At 40.9% G+C, this 10,897-nt stretch overlaps 1 protein-coding gene across 9 annotated transcripts; it reads right to left on the bottom strand.

The window, feature by feature from the left end:
• Positions 1 to 1,046: 1,046 nt before the first annotated feature.
• On the bottom strand, positions 1,047 to 9,681 carry LOC139418577 (heterogeneous nuclear ribonucleoprotein U-like protein 1). Of its 9 annotated transcripts, none has more exons than XM_071168147.1 (17): positions 9,556 to 9,649; positions 9,116 to 9,195; positions 8,711 to 8,997; positions 8,219 to 8,572; positions 7,909 to 8,125; positions 6,910 to 6,983; positions 6,680 to 6,819; positions 6,439 to 6,538; positions 6,201 to 6,313; positions 5,831 to 6,097; positions 5,587 to 5,709; positions 5,362 to 5,490; positions 3,814 to 3,982; positions 2,670 to 2,927; positions 2,402 to 2,568; positions 2,113 to 2,286; positions 1,047 to 2,018 (listed from the first exon to the last, which is right to left on the bottom strand). In XM_071168147.1, exons 3-17 carry the CDS (start codon positions 8,958 to 8,960, stop codon positions 1,917 to 1,919), a joined length of 2,637 nt encoding a protein of 878 aa, XP_071024248.1. In that variant the 5' UTR covers positions 8,961 to 8,997; positions 9,116 to 9,195; positions 9,556 to 9,649; the 3' UTR covers positions 1,047 to 1,916. The 9 variants fall into 9 exon arrangements, with proteins under 9 accessions (XP_071024248.1, XP_071024251.1, XP_071024246.1 ...); XM_071168150.1 differs by having other exon boundaries at positions 8,735 to 8,997; positions 9,556 to 9,617; XM_071168145.1 differs by lacking the exon at positions 9,116 to 9,195 and having other exon boundaries at positions 9,556 to 9,681.
• Positions 9,682 to 10,897: the final 1,216 nt, after the last annotated feature.

Here is a 10,897-nt window from a genome sequence, read left to right as displayed (position 1 = left end):
AGTACTTTCTGAAGGCACTGTGTGTGTATATATCATTTTACTTTGCTACAGCAAATAGTGTTTTATAAGCTCATGTGGGCTGGGGATCCGTGAGAAGAGGCATGACACCATAATAAAATAAATAAGTCAACATTATCTAATCAGTTTTCAATATACTCGCCCATATAGCGTATTGTTCCTATCTCTCCCCATTATATTCACAAAACCCTGAAACATGTAACTAGCTATTGTACTTACTGAGAGTAATGTTCTTATTCAGGCTTTCGCAAATGTTTTGTTGACAAAGATACGGAAACTGTAACTTCCTGTTTCCATATGTCGATAATTGAGTCAAGATGATGCACCGATGCGAATGTTAAATAAATTGTATCAAATCACCACACATGACATATGAGATATCCACTTCTGTGTAGTTCTAAATTTACCTAAATTGCAATTAACTCATGTGCATTAGGGCATTTGTAATCATATTAGTTGTTGCCTGCAGTGTTGTAGGGTGTTGGGGGGAAACGACCCCTTAATGTATTTTATGAGAACCAAAAGCAACCTTTGGTAAGATTTAGATATGTACATACAGTACTAACTATCCGGAAGCAAACACATTTTAAAGAGAAGTGGGCAGAATAATTTTTTTGTTGTTTTAGATCGGGGCAAAACACACCCCCCCAAATATCAAAAGTAAAAATGACATTACACATCTCACATCTATTAATATCCTCATTATGATGGGGGTGGGGGGAATGATTATATCAATGTACATCAAAAAAATTTGAGATGAGACAAATAACATTTTTTGTTAAGCAAGAGTAGTGGCAGCCAATGAAAGTGTGGAAAAAGTGGTTTCTGTGAAAATGACAGGAAGTTTAACCCAGTGAGGTGTTTAACCCCAAGCCACCTAATTACTTCTTTACAATGTGCCTTTAAAAACACTAACTTTTAAGTGTCCAATGTTATAGCTGTGTGGTTCTTGTAATGATCCATAATTAAAATCTGGACTTTTGTGAGCCGTACTCAAGGAAACAAGACAGAAAGAAAAAGAGATTAAATTTTGAAGTAAAAATCTTCAGATTATATTCTCAAATACAAAAAGATTACATTTTGTTTGAACACAGAACCATATGCAGATACTGTTTGACATACATTTTATACAGTTTTACAACCACACAAACTAGTTATTGATCACAAGATTCAAAAACGACTTTAGGGACATGTTACAGAATATTTTAAATGGTGTGAAAAATGCTGGTAAATGTGGTTTTACAATCTCTCTTTTTATAAAAAAAAAAAGTCATCAAAATGTCAGTCTTCAATTTCAATAAATATGGGCAAAATATTAATGGTTAAATCAAAACGAGAATAATAAGTCCAGACTCCACCAGTTTCATTAAAACTTATGGTTCTTTGATCTAAAACTAAAAAATGTCTTGTCAATAGCAAAATTTGAAAACAAAAACAATGTTGTCCAAAAATATTCCATCTCTTAAAAACACATTTGAAATGTACACATGCAAATCCCAGCTACCTTTTATGAGCTCTAATAAACAAACATTCACTGCGCAACACTAAACTGTCCTACATCTGCATGTTAAACTACACCTCTGTTGCTCATTTCAAATAGCCAACATCGAGAACAGGCAAGAAAAATAAGCTGCGTGTTACTAAAGTGTTGCAGGACCTACTGCAAACATAATGCTAACGTCGTGGCGTGGCAAGAATAAAAATCCTGTATCTAAAAAGGCAGGGAAGAAAAACTGGACCCTTAAACATTTTTGAAAATGTAAGCTATAAGAAAGTGCAGGCTAATCATTAAGGAGATGTATGACAATGAAAAGGCAGAGGTCTAGCCTGCAGGCAGGATAAGCAATGGAATGCTGCTGAGGGAATGAGATCCGTCTCATCAGCGCACTACTTTATGCCTACTGTGTGCCCTGAGAACCCTGGCTGTAGTTTCCATATTGGCTGTAGTACTGATTCCATTGGCTCTGGTTCTGGTAATACTGCTGCCACTGCTGTGCATACTGGATCAGAGAGAGCAAGACATTATCAACAGAGCTTTAGACAGGTGAACATGATATATGGGACAACCTAAGAAACTAGGTTGGCCCGACTCACCTGTTGATACTGCTGGTTGTAGGTCTGTTGCTGCTGGTTGTAGGTCTGTCCAGTGGCAACAGGAGCAGCGGAGGCGGCAGGAGTTTGGCTGTAACCTGGGTACTGGCTGTAGCTGCCGTAGTTGTAACCCTGGTTGTAGTTGCCCTGATTGTATCCCTGGTTGTATGTCTGTGGCTACAAATTAAAACATACGATGTCAGAAAGTTTGAAGGACTGGTGAAGAGTTGACAGAGGAACAAATTCCAGAGGGAGAACCACATGTAGGGAGATGCCATTTAACACAGTTTACCTGTCCTTGGCTGTAACTCCCAGTGGCTCCCTTGTTATATTGTCCTTGGCGGTGCTGATTGTAGCTCACTCCAGATTGCTGGTTGCGGTTGTAGCCATGTTGTCCTCCTGCAGCACCATCACGGTTGCTCCCCCAGCGGTTCTGCTGGTAGCCTCCATGGTTATACCCTGTAAAGTTTAAAGCAAAAGCAGTTAAGTAGGCTCACTAACATGCAAAAAAAAATACAAAATTTAAACGAAATAAATTCCACAGAAACCTTCCACCTCACCTCCTCTGAAGTTGCCACCTTGACTCTGATAGCCTCCCCTTGCCCCTTGGGGACCACCACGGTTGTCATAGCGCTGGTAGGGTGCACCACGACCACGGAATCCTCCTTGGCGGTTGTCGAAGCGTTTGTCTGGGGGTGGGCCGGCCTTGCGGCCCTCCTCGTTGTATTGCTTTACCAGCGTGTCAGCCTCTTCTCGTTTCAGCTCGATGAAGGTCACGTCGTCAAGAAACTCACCAGCTTCTGGGAGCACAAAGTTGGCTACAGGAAGCAGAGGGGTTGGACGTTGTCAGGACGAGTATAGCGGCACCGTCGAAAGAAAGAAAATCATTATTACTATCTGATAGACAATACTAGGACGAAGGGGAAGAGGGAAGTGGGGGAGAGTTATACCAGAATTATAGCAAAACATTACCTCAAGGGAACAGGGGAGAATTTGCTCCAGTTTAGGGAGGAATTGTATTTAACTAGGCAAGTCAGTTAAGAACAAATTCTTATTTACAATGACGGCCTACAACGGCCAAACCCTAACCTGGACGACACTGGGCCAATTGTGCGCCGCCCTATGGGACTCCCAATAATGATACAGCCTGGAATCGAACCAGGGTCTGTAGTGCCTTAGACCGCTGCCCCACTCAGGAGACCATAGAAAAATAACAAAACTAAGGAGAGTGATGAATATGTAGAGTTTTCAGTTGTAAACCACAAGCATAGCTTACGGAAGGAAGCATAGCCTGTGGGCGTATGTCCTCAGTTAGTCCTTAAGTAATAAATGTGGATTTTCTTCCACTCCCCTGGTACTGGAAATTGCACTGCCAATGGTTTTGTTAAAATGTTCAATTGATAATCTATTAAAAATCTCATCCTTCAAGGGTCAGAATCCAAACCAACACTTGAAATGGACATCCCCCTGCACCCTGAGTTTGCAGTGCTAAATAGATGAATGAGAAAGATGAAAGAAATTGTTAAAAAAAATAAGAGAATGATAGATGATAAAGGGGGAAATAGTGGGAATAGCTCTTTGAAGGGGGGCGGGGGACGGGTGGGATCTTCCAAGTTTCGATAAAACAACAAACAAACAAAAAACATAGGAAATGCATTGTCTTTGTGTGGTTTTTTTAATTTTTGTTATCCATGGAATTCCTACCTTTCATTTCTAATACAGCATGATCGGGCACATCCTTCCCTTCCTCATCAGTTCGCTTTAACGTTCGCTCTTTTAAATCCTCGTCCGTGGGACATATTACAATAGCCTTGCGTTGAAAACCTTCAAAAGGACGCATTTTTCGTCTCTGGGCTGATCCATATACATTTGTCTAGCAAAGTTGACAAGAAAAAAGTAGAAGCTGTTTATTATTGTTCACTTGTCTGCTTTTGTTATGGCTTTGCGTTCCATAGGAAGGAAATTGGATTCCTGCAACGGTGAAAGTGAGAGTTTTTACCCCCCCCCCCCCCATACTGTTCTGGAACTACATATGGTTCTCTCACAACTTACTTTTGTGTCTGGAATACATTTCCTGGGAGAAAGAACTTTGAGGACCCATGTTAGTCATCTATTGGCTAAATTCTTGCAAGTTCTCAACTGGTCAACGTTTCCAATGAAAAGCTGAGAGCGTTAGCTACTTAAGGCCAGATTCAACATTACAAAATAACAGTTGCGTTTAAAAAAATATATATTACAAAAATATGCTGCATCCTTTAATACATTTTTGCCATGTTTACAACGCACCCTTACAAGGTTGAGCAAATAGATGAATGTGCCCATTAATCCCTTCTGCCACACAGCTCACATTCACTTCCATATAATTAACAGTAGAAAAAACAAATCTGTAAAATCAATTGAATTGTCTCCAGGTAAACCCTTAAGGACAATCAATGAACTGTTCTATGTGGCAGGTATTTGCTACACCACTGCTCTGATAATGACCTCTAAAAAAAAAGATCAACAAATAATTTAGCATTTTTAAAAGTTGGGTAATATTTCACCTACAATAACAGGGTCCCCATTTACTTACCAGAACCTACCTTTTTGTCAATAGCCCAACTGTCTCATGACAATAACAACAGACAATACCTACCTGTCAATACTCACTCACACTGTGGCACCCATTAGAACGTCCAGAACCTCACCTACCTTGAGTAACTTGAGCAAACGCCCTGAAAATTCAAACATGTTAGTTCACTTACCTTAAGGTCTTATTTATTTAACATACAACATAAAAAAAAAAAGTTCCATATGCTGTCTGTATGTATAAAACAACTATCATACATCAGAGGTGATGAGAGTTTAAACTTGAACTAATCTTACAGTTAACGAACAACAGAAGGTGTATTTCTTACTCACCACCCGGCAGTGTTTACTTGTTTTTCAACATCTTATTATAGACATGGACTATTTGTACAGCTTATAGCTCTTTAAGAACAGGACATAGAGAGGATATTCAAAAAATATTGAGTAAAAACATACAATTGCAACACCGCTTTCATTTAAGCAAAACAGAAAGAATGTTTTCAGCAGCATGTTCAGGGTGATAACTTCCAGGAGTTCAGATGTTGATCGAGGCCTCTACACTAGAGAGACCGCATCACAGAGTGCATTAATGGACATGTGCATCAGTGAACAACAGTGGGCAGGGTTGGGAAGGAGGGAGGGTGAGCACAAAAACACAGCATGGGATGAGAAATCAGACAGTACCTGATCCAGGATGTAGTTACGCTTCTTGCGGGCAGCGATCTGGATCAGCCTGTTCAGACACTGTGTGGCCTGCTGGATCAGGACATCCCACCGACCAGAATAGTTCTTCTGACGCCGCAGCCCCATCACCTGAGGGTGGAGGTTTGCATTACGTTAGAGGGGAACTTGACACCAAAAAAGACCAAGACTAAAGGATTCTGTGTTCAAACAAAGATAACAACTGACCTTCATCTTCTCCATTATGGCGTTGGTGCCCAGGATGTTGTATTTCTTTGCAGGGTGCTCCTCCGCGTGCTTCAAGGCCCAAGTGGTTTTCCCAGACGCAGGCAGACCAACCATCATCAATAGCTGAGGTAAAACAAGAGGGTCAAACATGCAATTGGTCATGGAACCTCACAGCTACTGATGACAGAAGCAATCTAGTCTAACGAATAAAAAAAATTCATGATCCAACATGGCTGGCACTCACCTCACAGTCAGCCTTGGAGGCAGGCCCAACAGTCCCCCGCATCCTGTTCTCCAGAGGGACGTTCTGAATGAAGGTGTATCCCTCTGGCAGGGGGAAGAAGGGCTCCTCTTTCTGGCCAAAGTTGAACTCAATGGCACAGTTCTTCACAAGAACGTGGGGAAAGAGTGGCCGCTCGGCCAACTCCTCCCGTGACACACGGAAGGCCACATCTAGCCACTTGCCGTTCTTTGAGAAGGCCATCTCCACTCCCTCACCGCTATCGAAGTCCTGAACAAGACATGGAGAGGAAAACGTTTAGGCTTATTGAGTACTCAGCTTCTATGAGTCAGATGAATCTAAGTGAATCTTCTGCACCATCACAAATACTTACAATGTAGCACCCAAGGACATCGTTTTCACCAAACTTTTCCCCGTAATCCTCAAATTTACACTTCGAAGATTTCTTGCCAGTTCCTCCATAGCCATAAGAGAACGGTTCTTCACCTGTAATAAGCAGTAAAAACAGGAGTTTGTGTGTTGTTTCAAATCACATGAAATATTGATAGTAACAATGACATAATCCCAAGTGTTCCAGCTCAAGTACAGAAGCGTTTTTTTTTTAAACTGACCGAGCTGTGTGTTGCAGGTGTCCAGAGACCAGCCAATGCGCACTACATGAGGATCAGGCTCACTGCTGGGAAGGTGCTTCACAGAGATCTCCTCGTTTACCTGGGCAAGAAAAACATGCACCAAATTATTCTTCCGAAAAATCGAATGAGACTTGACAGCAAAAAAATAATTAAAAAGGAATATTCCATCTGCAAAGCACCTAAGTGAAATGCAACTTCATTTAAAAAGGAAATACTCTACCTTCATTTCAAAGCAGACTCGCCCTTTGTTGACGCCATAGGAAGCTCGTGCACCTGACCACAGGTATGCAAAACCTTCAATGGTCAGCGGGTATCCACTATACCGGTCACGTGATACCTTGAAGTGCAGATCGCAATTATCTGCAAAAAAAACAAGACCTCATCAAAAGTCAATAATAAACCATTTAAACAAATCCTACTACAATCCCGAAACATAGTACTTTCACTCACAAGTATCAATGGCCACCAGAGTGTCATCAAAATCTTCTTCCTCTTCCTCTGCTGGAGGCTGGGGAGAACGTCCCCTGTGTGACAGGAGTGTGGAGCATAAGCTAGAGGTGTAGTTCTATAGAATGTTTTCAAGACACTTTAGTGAAGTAGTTTTCAAACTAGCGATGTGCACAGTTATTGGAATATCCAAAACGGGCGTTAGTATTGGAATATTGTGTGAGTATAATTTGTTGTGCCAAAACATTTTATGGACTTGTTTTAACACTGGAAATGCTTATTCTAAATGAAATTATAATATCCATGTGATACATGTCATACAAGTATCCATACAAGTATCCATACAAGTATCCATACAAGTATCCATACAAGTATCCATACAAGTATCCTACCATGACATTTCAAATATTTTATTTAATAAAACAAAAAAGACTGATAGCCTTCACGTTGGTAGCTTGTTGTGTATGTTGGCCAATCAAAGCGGCTCAATGTGTAGCAAGAGTAATGAGAGTTCACTATTGCAATGCAAAACGGAATAAAAGGACTGAATTAAAAGTTAGCGAAATTAGAAGGAGTAGGCTACAACGAGCAACCAACAGGTAGGCTGTTTTATCCGAATGGAGTTGGGGAGAAATCACTAAATGTGGCCTCAACTAGCTATACAGTGTAGCTAGCCTCTCTAGGCTACTCCAGTCAAGACAGGCACTGTTATATGGGATGATAAATAACATTGTGGCTGCTACAAGCTTGGTAGTCTTGGCTGTACTCCAGTAGAGGCTCTCTATGCCTCCATCTGCTCGCTCCAATCTCACAGGCACCTCCGCAGATGCAGCAATAGAGCACCAGCCTTTCCCCTCGCACAGCAGTTTTTAAAAAAACAACACATGCATTTCAAATATCCAGATATCCAACAAAAATTCATGATACTATTCGAATAGCGAAATTATTTTAAACCCTCATCCCTATTTCAAACTTGTTCCACTTAAAATGTTTCTAACACACCTTTTTTCCTCCCGATGTTCATAGTATCCATAGCCACGGCCTTCATCGTATGGCCTCTTACGGTTGTGTCGGTTATCCTCCGTTTTGGCCTGGGTCGCCTGCTCAGCCTCCCATTCATTGGCTGGCTCTGGATGATGAGCTCTTGGCTGCTGGGACTCCTTCTCTTCCTTCAACTGCTCCTGCTCCTTTTTCAACTCTGCTTTCATCACAAACTCCTCTGCACCAATGAGGTCAATGTTGTCAATAATTACTGCTTGAGCAACAGTGTGAATTGAGAGAATATACTAAGCATGAACAAGTTATTACTGACCTGGCTTAATTTCAGGCATCTCTACAGGCTCAATTGATTCCGACTTCAGTGGCTCTTTTTGTACAGGCTTTGGTTGCACAGGTTCTGGTTGCACAGGTTCCTCCATCTCCGGTTCTAGCACCTGTGGCTCTGGTCTTTTGTCTGACTCATACGCCTGCGGAATCTGTGGCTCCATCACATCTTCTGTGAAATCGACCATCCCAGATCCCATTGCAGGGACTTGACCATACATCTGCGCCCCATCCCGGCTGTCTTCTTCACTCTGTTCGTTATCACCATTCGCCTCATCAGCCTGCGGGACAAACTGTACTTCCTTGTCCTTAATATATTTTTCTTCTTCCCCATCATCTTTAACTAAAAAAGAAAACAGTGTCAGTATCACAAGCTGCTTGTTTTACATATTTGGAGTAGCACAGCAGTTTCATCTGCAAACAATCTGTGAACAACAGTGGCCGTGGCTGTATTGGTGCAATCTTACAACGGTCTACATACACTTTGAACCCCCAATATTTGTACCGTCATCACCATCTCCAGCGTCTCCGCCAATATCGGTTTGCTGATCCCCCTCCTCCCCAACATCGGCAATCGGTGGCCCATCCCCTTCACCTGCAGCCTCGGCCTCAAGTGCTGACTGCAACCTTATGACGAGATCCGCCTTCAGCCCACGAGTATCCAGGCCTCGCAGCTGAAGCTCCTCCTTCAGCTCGTTGACTTTGAGCTTCTTCACATTGATTCCACTCATTTTTCATGCAACTTCTTCAGTGATCAGAAATTCCAATCTATACGAAATTAATGCACAGGCAAGGAATTCAGTTTAGAAATGTACTTAACCGCCTAGTAGTGGTAACGTTAGCTAACTAGCTATTTACTGTAGTTAGTTACACATTATTGCCCCACCTGAGCTAGCTAGCTCGCTATTTCGTTGCATTACAGGACCATGCATGGACATCGCTCGCGTAGCATAAACATACAATACACTGCGAAACAACGCACGGGTCAAAATCCAACAGTTTTCTTAAAGTTAGCTAGCTAGGTAGAGTTCTACTGGAGAACCAGTTTAGGTCTGACGTCACACCATCACACTAACTAGCTGTATACAATCATGTTTTTTTTATTTAACCTTTATTTAAATTATGCAAGTCAGTTAAGAACAAATTCTTATTTATATTGACGGCCTAACCCGTACTACCCTGGGCCAATTCTGCGCCGCCCTATCACGATCGGTTGTGATACAGCCTGGAATCGAACCAGGGTCTGTAGTGCCTTAGACCGCTGCTTCACTCGAGAGCCCATAGATAGTATAGTGTAGCTAGGTCATGTGAATTTACATTACTAACCTCTTTCCTCACCCCTATAATGTCCTTGCTAGAGATTCATGCAGCAACCAACTCAACTAAAACAAAATGGACGACTCTGTCGCTAACGAAGCTGTAAACATCTTTGCGCTGTATGTCTTTTTCTTTAAGTTTTTATTGGCGAATCGCTACCAACTGACAGCTGCATACATCGCCACCTACTGTCCTGGAGTGTGAGACCGGTCACGACCTATCTATGCCTCCATATTCTCTTAACTAACCATCATCTGCATATAAGGCCCCCCTGTCCGATATCCAGAAAGAGATCATCAATCATCAACATTACTAAAATTGGACTAATAGCACCAACCTGTGTAGTTAAATTTTCCAACCTATATTCTCTTGATAACTCCGATCCCACCCTGACCTGGAAGGTTCGGTCAAACAAGAAATCCATAATCCAGGTGTACATTCTCCCACTAATACCCATTCCATTCAATTTAATCAGTAGACCTTCCCTCCACATTGTATCATATGCTTTTTCAATGTCAAAATATACTAAAGTGGATTTAACAAGTGACATCAATAACAGATCATAGCTTTCACCTGGATTCACCTGGTCAGTTTTTGTCATAGAAAGAGCAGGTGTCACACTCAGTGAACATGTACAAAACATTAGGTACAGCTGCTCTTTCCATGACACAGACTGACCAGGTAAACCCAGGTGAAAGATATGATTCCTTATCGATGTCACCGGTTGAATCCACTTTAATCAGTGTAGTTGAAGCGGAGGAGACAGGTTAAAGAAGGATTTTTAAGCCAAATTCATAACATATAATACATAATACATATAATACATATAATACATAATACATATAATATAATACATAATACATATAATACATATAATATAATACATAATACATATAATATAATACATAATACATATAATATAATACATATAATACATATAATATAATACATAATACATATAATATAATACATAATACATATAATATAATACATATAATACATATAATATAATACATAATACATATAATATAATACATAATACATATAATATAATACATATAATCCGTAGCATATCATACGAAATGGGTGATGGACATCACAAATGAATACATAACATATGAAACGTTACATATCATACTAAAATGCATCAGATTTACGTACAGAATAATACGAATCCAGGTTGATTGAAATCAACCATCCCATATCCCATTGCAGGGACTTGACCATACATCTGCGCCCCATCTGGGCCGCACCCCATCCGGTACAACAAGAACCTTTTCCACCACCGCTGAAAGAGCCAGAGCCACCAGTCCAGCATTTTGTGCCAAATACAAAAGAGGAAGAGGAGCCC

The sequence above is a fragment of the Oncorhynchus clarkii genome, chromosome 10 (assembly GCF_045791955.1).
Source record: "Oncorhynchus clarkii lewisi isolate Uvic-CL-2024 chromosome 10, UVic_Ocla_1.0, whole genome shotgun sequence".
Lineage (NCBI taxonomy): Eukaryota > Metazoa > Chordata > Actinopteri > Salmoniformes > Salmonidae > Oncorhynchus > Oncorhynchus clarkii.
This window is presented reverse-complemented; position numbering and strand designations above follow the sequence as displayed.